The 12,406-nt window shown below is 37.1% G+C and overlaps 1 protein-coding gene across 1 annotated transcript in view; it reads right to left on the bottom strand.

Moving 5' to 3' along the window:
- Positions 1–12,406, bottom strand: part of F5 (coagulation factor V) — a 35,342-nt gene that overhangs the window by 11,517 nt on the left and 11,419 nt on the right. The window contains exons 6-15 of the mRNA XM_010719624.3: positions 12,145–12,366; positions 11,232–11,397; positions 9,783–9,960; positions 8,629–8,731; positions 8,065–8,276; positions 7,170–7,320; positions 6,582–6,794; positions 2,802–4,695; positions 1,425–1,590; positions 32–268 (exon numbers count right to left, since the gene is read on the bottom strand). Coding sequence (XP_010717926.3) covers positions 32–268; positions 1,425–1,590; positions 2,802–4,695; positions 6,582–6,794; positions 7,170–7,320; positions 8,065–8,276; positions 8,629–8,731; positions 9,783–9,960; positions 11,232–11,397; positions 12,145–12,366 — 3,542 coding nt within the window. The remainder of the gene's footprint in view (positions 1–31; positions 269–1,424; positions 1,591–2,801; positions 4,696–6,581; positions 6,795–7,169; positions 7,321–8,064; positions 8,277–8,628; positions 8,732–9,782; positions 9,961–11,231; positions 11,398–12,144; positions 12,367–12,406) is intronic.

Below are 12,406 nucleotides of genomic sequence, written 5' to 3'. Positions count from 1 at the left end.
AATACTATCACTACTATTTTGATTTCCTTACCAGATTTACATCGGAGTAGTAGACCCAGGAACGACAAGCTGCTCCTGGCTGCAGTGGTCCTGATCGCCTGTTTGCATACCATACATATATATAGCTGCTATTTGGCTGAACTTTATCATCTTCTTTAAACCAATCACTAGACTCATCATCATAAATGCTTCCCTCAGAAGACTTTTCATAAAAAAGTCCATGGGCATGGAGGGAATATGGTCTGGATGCCAGATTCTTAAAATGAACCTAGAAAAAAGAAGAAAAAAAATGTTGAGCAATTTTGGGCCTAAACTAAAGGTCCTGTGTAGTACCTTCTAATAACCTCAACATTTGTATAATGACCACAGGCCACACTGTCAACAGCAAAGCTGGTAAGAATAACTTTTCAGAGCTCCAAGCAGTGTCACACTCTTCAATGCCAGTTGATAACTAAATATTAGGAAGCGTGAGACAATCTCCCTGCCTTCTACTGGGTCCAGGCTTCTGCTGCTCCTCTTCAATCTTGGGAATGCTTATTTACAGCAAGCAGTGAGATGCAGAGCTTCTACTTACGTTCAGCTGCATGGTCACAATAAAGGGCATAAGATAACCAAACAGTAATATTAGATCTCTGCATGTGTCAGTCACACTTGTCCCAGATCAGCACAAGGACAGGGAGATTCCATATTTACCTCCTTTAAAAGATGACATTTGCAAACTAAAATACATTCTTTCTTCCCTGTACTTTTAACATAGTTCAGTGTATTCCTACTGTACATCACTCACAGAAAAAAGCAGAAAAGTGTGAGATCTACTCTATGCAGTCAATGCTTGTGTGTTGGAAGATAGATGGGGAAGGGTGAGGAAAGCAGAGAAGCACTACATCAACATGCCTCCTAGTGGAAGTATACTACCAGGTGACCAGAAATACAGTTCCTCTCCATTCTTGTTTGTTTTACAACTAACCAATCCACTTAGAGCAAAAATTTTCAAAAGAAAATACAGGTTTTGGACTTACATGTTTGTATACTTTCATCTTGAATACAAATTTTCTCAATTCCTCTTACAATTAATAAGATGATCCATTTTCATGTAAAAAGTAATATTTTCAGTGCAGTTTGGGTCTAAGAAAAATTTTTAATGCTAAACAAATCTGATTTTTTAAGCTGATATTCAATGGTGGGAAACACGAGAAAGAAAAATAGAAGTGAATTTACGGTGAATAAGAGTGCAAAATCTTACTCCTTCAATGAAATAACACATCACTGTGTTCTTTTGTCCACTGTGCAATTTCTAGCTCTGAAAAATGTGTCTCCTCTATCATCTTTTAAAATTTGTGGCAGTTTTAGATCCATTCTATGTCACACTGTAGATCACCATAAAAATCCTATCTTGTACACATACTGAAAAAACAGTGACTTACCAGGATTACATCATTCACTTCTGCCCGGATAACTGGTCCCAGGATGCCAAGATGTTCTTCATACTCGCCTTCATCCTGAAGAATTGTAAAGGTACTGTCTGTGTACCTTTGAAAAATCACCTTTTTTGTGCTGCCATCTTTACAGATTTTGTCATACATCATCGTACTGAAAGGAAACCCCCCCAAAAAACCACAGTGAATTGGACACAGTTTTGATGAACTCTAGTACTCATACAACAGAAACATTTCAAATGTAAACAGTAAACACAGAAGTGTCAGATGATTTTGAAAATCATAACTTACATTGTTTAAAAACTTTTAGTTCTACAGTTTGGGAGACTCTTCAAATACTTGGCCATTTGTCACTGACAAAAACTACAACTAGTCTCTGGAAACAGAGATGGTAAGAACAAATTAGCTCTTAAGCACTTGAAGCATTATTTAGATTTTAAATAGAAGCACCAGGAATTCACTCAAATAAATTCAGGAAATTCAGCCTGAAAAGTTAGATATTTCAGAGCTGAGTTTTCTTTAATGACAGATGAAAACTGAAGTTATGGTTGTTGCCTTTATTTCAAAAATCACAAAGTTCAGCCTTTGGATGAAAAATGATTAGGAATTCTACGCATTGTAGCGTAAGTAGTGACCTTAATTTGGTTAAATCAAGATAATAAATTTTCAGTATGGAATCTCTCACAAGTCACACATACTTTCTTTTGTTGTAGCATTGAGAGGTTGTTAAAAAAACACAACAAAAATCAATGTTAGGGTTTGTGATCCTGTCATTTTGTGGTTTCTCCACACACTAGGAACAACACTCCAATAACTCATCCAGCTGTATTTTCAACTTTAAGTGCAAGGAATTCTCCATCACCTACATGATTAAGCACTTTGCATTTATTTTTCATTACTAAGTCTCATAAGTGTTTTAATTTTATAATAGAGAATTGAAACACCAGAACCATTTCTTTTCAGTGCTAGAAACGGTGCAATTTTGTAGTACGTACAAGCACAATCTTTCTGTATTAGATCAGTCACATCATTTAATACCTGAAAAGCCTTAAACAGAGAGGTTTCTTTGTCCAGTCTCTACTACAGAATCTAAGAACTCAAGGAGGATGTAAAACAGGTCATTCAAGTGCAACAAAGCTAAATGGAAGTTAATGACAGAGGTTTGTTTCCACTTTTGTTTTAAAGAGTGTTTTTAGTGAGACTGCAAGGGATTACCAGCCTCCCATGGAAAATTCTTAGAGTCGTGTAACTGTAATGTCAAAATCACACCGCAGGTTAGAGATGCTCTTCAATTCATCAGCATGCAAATCAACACTTTGTTAGCGTGAATAACGTGCAAAATGAAAGTAAAGGATTGAGCCAAACCTTTTTTTAAGTCCTGCGTAGTTCCAGCAGACTTCCTTAGCTGCAATGTAGTATCTCCTCTCATTCCCTCTGCTACGCAGGTAATGTTCAGCAATGTTTTCTGGGTTACGCTGTTCATTAACATTCAGTTTTGGGTCTGTCATGTATGGATCATCAAAGCTCACATAATAGTATTCATATTCATCACCTGATGTACCCTCGCTGTAATATTCTCCTGAAGTGTATTCATAGTTTCCATTTTCATGGGGAAGCCCAATGACGATAGATGGCTTAAGCTGCTGTGTATCACCTGGCAATTCTCTGTGGCTGGACTTACTGGGTGACTCTGTGGTGTTAGTGCAACACGGCAGTGTTACGTGGTTGGCCCCACCTGGAAACAATGTGCGGCCAAGCTCTTCAGTAGGTTTGGTGAATTTCTGGGGCTTTTTACTCCTTGGGTTCAAAAATTGAGTAGTTTTTGGATATTCCTTTTTTTTCCTTCGGATCTTGACAAAGGTTCCAGATGTACTCAAAGTATCATTCTTGTTTCCTTCCTTTCTTTTCAGAGGTGGGCGCTTGTGGTTACCTTTATGTTTTTCTCCCTTTAGATGTGAGAATCCTCCATCCTTCTTCATATGCTTCTTATTTAGGAATATTGTACCATTTCTGCCTCCATAATTCAACTTACCACTAATAGATTTGTCTAAGTTTGCCTCTAGTCTCTGAATTCCCTTTGCAGACACCAAATTCCATTCCTCATCTGTCATTTTAGATGAGTACTTCACAGTCCTGGGCAACGATGCTTCCAGAAAATTCTTCACTAATGCAGGGCTTGAGTTAGGTCTTATATTGCCCAATGTATGATCTAAAGAAAACAAATCTGTTTGTTTATCTTTGGATAGCTCAAGTTGAGAGAGGCTGGATGCATTAGACGCATTTTCTTCTACAGTGACTTCCAACTCAACTGTCAAATTACCTGCATGCATGGCATTGCCCCCCTTTGTTTCTTCCTCTTCCAGATCATCATCATAATCACTTGGATGCTGGTCATCTGCCACTGTGGCTGTGCTGGATGTGTTCTCTGTATGCTGCATAGAATTAGGTGTATTTGTCTTGTCAGAAAATGAGACATTTTTATTTCTTACATGATTTAGAAGAGCTTTCATCTTTTGGACAGAGTAAAATTTAATGGCCACCGAGCTTCGCTTTTTTCTTTTGCTATTAATGCTGTTATTTCTTTTCCCTGTGCTTTCTTCTTGATGCTCTTCAGTAAAAGAATTGCTGTCCTTTCTATCAGTCAGAGGCTCTTCTGCATCTTTCACCTGGGCTTCTCCATTGCTCAGGAAGTGCTCACCTCCAGACATATTACTGTGATTTTCTGCATAACCGCTTCTGCTTCTATTCTCAAAAATTAAGTTAGGCTTTCCATCACTTGCACTAGCTAAAAGTAAGTACTCTTCTGCTGTGACCGATGTATTTGACTGGAATGTTTCAGTCTCAGTTTGGAGAGGAGGAGCAGTACGAGCTTCTAAGAACTCTGTCAATTTACTATCATTGGTAACTGTCAGATCTGAGTCAACAACCACCTTAGAACTTGCAGTATTAATGTCTTCAGATTGTCCCCAGGCCAATGCTGTAAGGTTTTGAGTTTCTTCAGTTTCTCCTGCATTTCTTAAGCTTCGGATGGAGTAAAAAGAAGCCAGCAGATCCTGATATTCTGAATCATCTTCATCTACTTCTTCTCCCACATCTTCTTCAACTGAGGTGGAAAGAGCCTTTTTATCAGTTTTGGTGTTTGTGAAATCCACAATATCAAACAAGCTATCATCCTCATAGTCACATCTGACATCTCTGAATCTCACTCTCATGCCGTAACTCATTTCTGTGGAACCCCAGGATGCTAAAAGCCAAGTGCCTGCAAGCAAAATAAAAATGTTTTTCCAATATGCAGTATTTATGGGAGTGAATGCTACCTATCACGTAAACAGTGAGGGAAAATTGCTGTTTTTTTCTACAGCACCTGCTATAGAAGAGTGTTAATCCTCAGCTGAGTTTCCTATGAGCTACACTGCAATGAAAAATAATACTCGTAAATAAATAGGATCCCATATAAATAAATAAATAAATAAATAAATAACTGGAGATCTTTTCCAAAGATTGAGGTATACCTTGGCCATGAGTGAAAACATATCCCATGAAAGATCATTATGAAAAAGAAAGCAAGCAAAAAAAGAAAGCAAGCAAAAAAAGAAAGCAAGCAAAAAAAGAAAGCAAGCAAAAAAAGAAAGCAAGCAAAAAAAGAAAGCAAGCAAGAAATCATTATGAAAAAGAAAGAAAAAATGATATGAAAGATCCTATATTTAGAGCTGGATCTAAGATTCTGATCTTTTGAGATTAAGTATTAATTTTGATCAGTCTTTGTTATTATATCTATTGCCATGCACGTAAAGATTCTAAACAAAGCACTTTGTGATACAATGTAGGCAAATCTTTGTCAAACATGGTATTTTAAAAGCTTTTGAATTCATACAAGATGATCTTTAAAAGAATAATAAAGTAATTTGAGTTGCTAATCTGTACACAAATATCAAACTGCCAGCCTCAGCATCTAAATGACTAGGTTTTGGAGGAATTACCAGAATTTTCAAATTAGAAGATGAAGTTTTCCATTTGAAACTAGGATCTGTAGAGAATAAAGTACAATTCCATTCCTTAAATGGCATCAAGTTCTTTGCTTGTTGTATACTTGCTTTTGGAACTAGCAAAAGTGACAGAATACAGAAAGATAGAGTCTGAAAAAAGACAAACTGCAACCTGCATCGTTTTCTCTATTTCTAATAGCAATAAATTTACATGATCTAGATGGTGAAAACAAATTGCATACCACAACCAAGCAGAAATACGATTTATTAGTGGGGAAGTTGTCATCAAGTCTGATGGGTTTTTAGTGATTCCCTGGTCCTGAACAATAATGAAAAATCCCTTTAACGTATATTTTTAACTGATAAGCTCTTGAGGCTGTGAGATCATCAAAAAGCGAGCTTGGAGGACAAAAGATCAGTTATCCAAATGTATGAAAAAATCTAAAAAAAAACCCGGAACCAAACAGCTCACTGATATTTTAAACAGAATAAGGATACCTAAATAATCATTGGACACTCAGAGTCTTCAATGAGGAATAAATTTCTGTCCTTTCACAGGTCATTTCTCAAGTGCAGACTACATGAACTGTATTATTGTTTTTTTCAAGGTCTAGTATTAAACACTATTAGATATTGAGATAGATACTGGTGGACTAGTGACCTGATTCAGCATGGCAGACTTTACTGCTGCTAAATGACCAATAACCTGAGGTAATGTGTAGCCACTTTGTTCAACAGTGACTAGAGTAATTTGAGAGTCTTGGCTATTTTAAGTTACTTAAGATGGAGAAGCTGGGAATCAGTTGAGAATCAAAATGTCGGAGGTGATACTAGGTTGTTACCATGGACATTAATTTTAATACCTTAAAATGACTGTTGCTAACACCAATTCTAATTGTGAATTGTAAAAAAAAAAACCCGAATGCACAAAGAACCACTAAAAGAACCTCAGTATCAGCACATGCAATTATGTATGTGCTAAGTGCCTGTGCAGCTAACAAAGCTTCATACATATCAGCTGCAACGGACAGCGATTCAAGATTTTCCTGGCACTGTGTGTATCTGAAAAGGTTTTCTGTTTTTGTAAATTCTTATGGACTGGGGCCTGAAAGACAGCTTAGAGGAGCTGTCAAATAAACATTGCAGTCTTGCCTCTTACCAATATTGTCCATTTCCACGGTGACTGATTCTCCACTCATTGGGAAAAGGTTCAACACATCTTCGTATTTTCCTCTATACAAGAAAGCATGCCCAGAAAGGCGAATAGAGACAATCTCGTCCTGAGTGCCAACGCTGGAGAAGTGCCACTGAACAACATTATCTTGGCAAAATCCAAGGATTTCATTTCTGTCAGTCACATAGCCATTTATTGCTAAAATGAAAGCAAAATAAAGATGGTCTTAATATTTTCATGCTTCACCAATACAAAAAATAAAGTGAAAGACTTTTAAAGCCTCTTGTTCGTTGATGTCAGTCTAGTTTACTGGGCTTACACTTGGCAGAGAGAGGCTGACACAGGGCTGAAACCACAATACAACTTGGATAGGAATTCCAGCTCAGGAAACAGTATCTCCAAATCAGCAGAATGCTGTATTAAAATTAAATAACTCTTGCCTTTGCTTCAGGGCCTGTAGCCAGCCCAGTCCCCAATAGAGAAATACCCAATTGCATTACATCTGAGAACTGTAATCACTGAATGCTCGGTCTCACATGACTTTCACAATCTTCAGTTTGTTATCCCACTCACTGTGCATTATGTTTGAGTTATAGAACTTGAGGTCATCCCTTCTAACAGAGGCAGGGTTACTGCAGTACTCCTTGATATTGTCTTCTATGTACCAGCTCTTATTTTCATCAAACACAGCAAACATTGCATGCTGCTCCCCATCTGCCTTTTTCTGAAAGACAATCAGCATAAGCACAATTACATTCTATGAGCAGAGACACTAATGGCTCAGATCTATTTTACTTACCTACAAGGTAAGCAACATAAGCTTCAATACAGTTATGGTGGGATTCAAAGGCTAAATGAAAGGCAACTGGGGGTCAGGACTTCAGCATGACACTCTACTCCAGCAATCAGCTGTGTGGTGCAACCCTGAACAAGCTACCTGCACTACCGATATGCAGATGGGTTCTTAGTAAATGGACCAGCCTTCTGGTTTGATCCAAGCACAAAGTTTTTGATGTTTTTTCTCTGAAGTGATGCTCTAATCTTTTCCAAGCAAGATTTCAGTGGATGGCAAATAAACTCCCCCAGAACTCTTTCGTATTACTGGGTTGTTCTAGAATCAGTGATGCCAGAGATTGGCAGACCATGTTGAGTTAGATGTGTTACAAAGAAAGATCAGCTCAGATCTGAATGAAGTGTGAAGTTGTAATAGCAGCAGGAAAGTTTATTTCCAAGTCTAGAAACAGACATACAAATAAGGCTGACTTCTTGTTGAAATGCTGCTCTTGCTAAGAAAATCAGAATAAAATTCCTCTACCACTGCAGACAGTTAGATTGTATCTTCAGATAATTCCTTCAGGAGCCTATTAGTTTGATTGCTCTCTCTAAGACATTTCTCTAAATTAAAATAAAAACAAATTTTACTATAGATCAAATAATATTAATGAGCAAAATCCCTCTGAGACGTTACCTGCACACCCTTCTGAGAAAGTGCTTCACTTTTACAGATCAGAAGTGGGCCAATCAGTCCAGAGGCTATATCTTTCTCAATATCTACAGCACTATGATACAGCCGGGTTATGCATTGTGCATCCTGTGCAGTGGGTTGATCTGTTTTAGCAATTTGCCATTCATATGTGTAGGTCTTCCCTGGTTGAATTCCTTTACTCTGGGTGGCATTGCCTATGGAAAAATAAACAGCAAGAACAAAGATAATACAACTTAGAGCCAGATCTTTATTCAGTGCCAGACTGCACCTTTTGATGAAATTGGTGCACTTATGTCATTTCAAGCTACCTCTGAGATAAATGAAGTTCAGCAAGAGCTTTTGGTTCTAAAATTACCACCAGACACTGAAGAAAGGTTATTTATTAATGCTTTGCAGAAACTACCTTGGTTTCTCCATAAGGCAGCACAAAAGGTCAGCAGAGGCAGAGCACAGAATTCAGGTCATGAATTCTGACTGACAGCATCTCTTTGAAAGCAGTAGAACCCTCCACAATGATATGCAAAACACGATCCACAAATTTCTTACCTGTGGGATCCTGTGGATAATTAGCTCCTTCTGCATCCTTTGAAAGTGTCACTCCATGGAAGTACATACTGTAGGGTCTGCTAGCCTTATTTTTGAATACAATCTGTATTGATAGATGAAATAAAAAGGAAAATTTAGTATTCCAAAAATCTGTGTCTGAACATATAACCAAGTTTCAACTATAGTAGAATTTGCCTAGTTTCAGCCCTGGAAGAGCTGAAAAGGCAAAAGGATGCTTCACAGATGGTTTCACAGTATAAATTAATTGTCTAAATGCTGCTGGTACTTGGTGGGATCCTGCTTCTGCAGGGCTTGTAGAACCCACACTGTGCACTTCAGCTTCTCACACTTACTGCCTAGAAAACATTTGTTCTTCCAGCTTCTAAGCACATACTGCCTTAGGAAATATGAAGTTACTGACTGAAATGCCTAACAGCCTTCAGCACAAGAGAAAACCGATTTAAAAGAAAATATTTTCCCTGATTCCAAGACTGAAAGGGGGAAGTGATTTGAAAAGATGACGTCTTGTCTACGCGTGATAAAACCAGGAAAAAAAAGGAACATTTTGATAAATTCATGCATCACTAAGTGACAACAGAAAGGCAGGAGGATGCGACACTACAAAACAGCAGCACAAACTTGTAGTGTTATTAAATGAAACAACAAAACTCCATGAAAGAACATTTAACTATTAAAAACTGAGCAACACTGACTAAAACAGCCAGAAAAAATAACATCAGGAATGAGAGGCTCATGAGGCTTAGCCTCTGACCTAAATTTCCCTAGAAGACCAACTTGATCTAGCTTTTTTCACTGTGTACCGGTATCAACATACAAATATACTTTACAAAAGAATTAATAACTAATTAAGTTATTAAAACAAAGTACAATCGTGAAAACTGTAGATAGAACGTTGAAAAATTTAACCTAAAGACTGTCACTTGTGATTATACTTTTTAATAGGGCCAGTATTTATTAAATTAGCTAGAGGATTTGGCAAAAAAAAAAAACAAAAAAACAAAAAAAAAAAACCCACAACCAAAAAAAAACAATTAAACCAACCAACCAAAAAAACCATGAACAAATCAAACTAATTCTTACATATCTCTACCCAATAGAAAATTATTCTATAGTACTAATCTCTGAGTACTTACTTTAACTTTATCATTGATTTGAGCTCTTATAACTGGACCCAAAATGCCAGTTTCCTTGGGACGAGGATTTTCCAGACGTTTGGTGAAGCTGCCATCAGTATATTGTCTAAAAATAGCCTTTTTATATTTTTTACCTATTAGATTTGAATAGTTGTCCAAATGTTGAGCTTTATAGTGTCTTAAAGATAAAAGAAAAGAGAAATGGATCAACAAAACTTGAAGAGTGACAACAATTACTGAACTGGCACTAAGAAACTAGTAGAAATCTCACTATTTGAAATAAAATTCAACTCCAGAGTTAATCTAACGGTCCTCACCTCAAATTTTAACTATATCAGATAAGAAGAAGCTTGCAATGCTATTTGTGTTTTAGGGTCACATACAACCAATTAATATCAGGGCTTTAATTGAGTTTAATAGAAAATACACATAAGAAAGAGACAAACTGATGTAGCACCTACATTTTCAAGATAAATTAACAGACAATGTTCTTTAAAAAGGGCATAGGAAAATTTAGGAAAAACACTGCTTACAATAGCAAACACTTCAGGGAAGTCAGGAACAGTGCTCAGATAACCTCAATCCCAATCAAGCATTGTATAACAAATTGTGAAATATCCATGTTTAAAAACATTGAGAATTATAATGCTGAGCAGAACTAAGATAAACATTTTATGCAACATAGAATAACATGTTCATCCTCGTCACTAGCCCTTCAAAAAAGGCTACTGAACAAGGCCAAATGCTGAAATTCCAAACAAAAGAAGAAAAGGTAGCAGTTGAGGGATGCCATGTAACTAGCAGAGAAAGAGATAAAAGAAGGCAAGTTTGCCCCATGCAATTTGTGAGCAAGTGAGAAGTGAAGCAAAGCAAATGATAGCAAAGAAGAAGGAATACTTAAGACTTATGTCAAAATTATGTTGTAAGGAAGTATATCGACCCATATGGGATAAGGTATTTGTCTTGTTCTACTTAAATCCTTAAAGGTTCTTATGGACATCAGCTTGTAACATCAGCACCGACCCTGTATGATGCTACAGTGCACTGGCAGCACTGTGCACTATGACATCAAGTATATTACAGAAAATTCCTTCTATTTCCTTGTAGTAATCTTAAGTTGAACAGAGCAGCCAAATATGCTAATGTAATATGACTTTTATGTCATCTATTTGGTGCCATGCAAAGGTCACTTATAGAGCAATCTCTCTTTTTCACTGTGAGGTTGAAAAGGCATGGAGAAGAGGCTGAGAGGTCCCCAGCTGTGCAAACAATGAAAATTCAATCAGATAGGGGCTGCCCAACCTGGTGTAATTTTGCAGATGGATAGAATTTTTACACTGCTTTGTGTAGAAATTCAGGTGAAACTACCCTCAGAGGTCCTCTCCAACCTGAATTACTCTGTGATTTCACATTAACATTCCATATTATGTTGACAAAGTATTATTTTACTTATCAAGGCTGTCTGGAATAGTTGGGGCATAATCCCAAACGACTTCTTCTGCAGCAATGAAATATTCCCAGTTTTTGATCATGCGACGTTCCTTAAGGGACAGACGACTCTTCTTCACCTGTCTGTCTCCACAGTCTCTTACAGTAAGGTAACCATGCATTCCAGCTAATTGAAAAGAAACAGAGTACCACAGTGATTTTCCATTTTATGAGCTCTGACCACCTGAATCACATTTCTCATTTCTCTTTACCTAAGCCTGCAAGCTTTGTTTATTACTGTTATTTTCTCAGGCTTAAAAAGGTTGCATCGATGTGGGTTAGGAAGCCTTCAAGGAGCCTGTATTAATCAAATGGAATACAACAGCTCTCTTACCCTAGTTGTCCTTGGAAATATCAGCTGAATTGATAAAAAGCTATGTTTTTGCCTGGTTTTTTTTTTTTTTTTTTCTTTTCCTATATTTTTCCCCAAAACACATCTTTCAGCTCTTATGAGAGATTTTTCTCAATCTTTCAAACAGAACTTTGATTACTACTATCAAACAAACAGTGAACAGCAAATATTTTACTAGACTTATTAGATTGAGTGCTCCATAGCTGGAAGAGCTCAATTTCTCGGAAAATAGGTGATTCCTCACTCATTTTAAAATGGTGTTCAACTGAACAGTTTGCAGAGACTTAGAAACTTGAATTCTGACTTACTGCTACTCTGTGATCTGCATGCAGATGTAAAGCTGCAGATAACAATGACTTGCAGTTCTAATTCCAACAGAACATCCTATTTTCCAGTGGTTTCTTAATTAAATGAAAATTATCTAAAGTGTGGTTGTAGTACCATTGCAGGACAGGAGCTTTTGGGGACTTAAAGAAGAAAAGGAAGACTTTAAAGTTGCTTAATAAATAGATGTTTCCTTGCCTTTCAAGTGCTTTTGGACAAGAGAAGATATCAGCCACCTTCCTTCCTCGCTCACTGTCATGTTCACTGTGGTTGATGCTCCTCCCACTAGGTTTACAGTAGAAATTCGGTGATGTCTTTGCTCCATGACCTGGCCATTTATATGAATGGAGAAAATTTCTGGCTTAGAACTCATTCCTATCAAATGCCAGCTAATGTTGTCATACATACAAGCCTCTAAATCTGAAAGAGAAGTGAGAAAGGTGTTAGATCTTGCATGCAA

Source organism: Meleagris gallopavo, chromosome 1 (genome assembly GCF_905368555.1).
Source record: "Meleagris gallopavo chromosome 1, MGAL_WU_HG_1.1, whole genome shotgun sequence".
Lineage (NCBI taxonomy): Eukaryota > Metazoa > Chordata > Aves > Galliformes > Phasianidae > Meleagris > Meleagris gallopavo.
The sequence above is the reverse complement of the archived record's forward strand: the minus strand, read 5'-3'. Positions and strand labels throughout refer to the sequence as shown.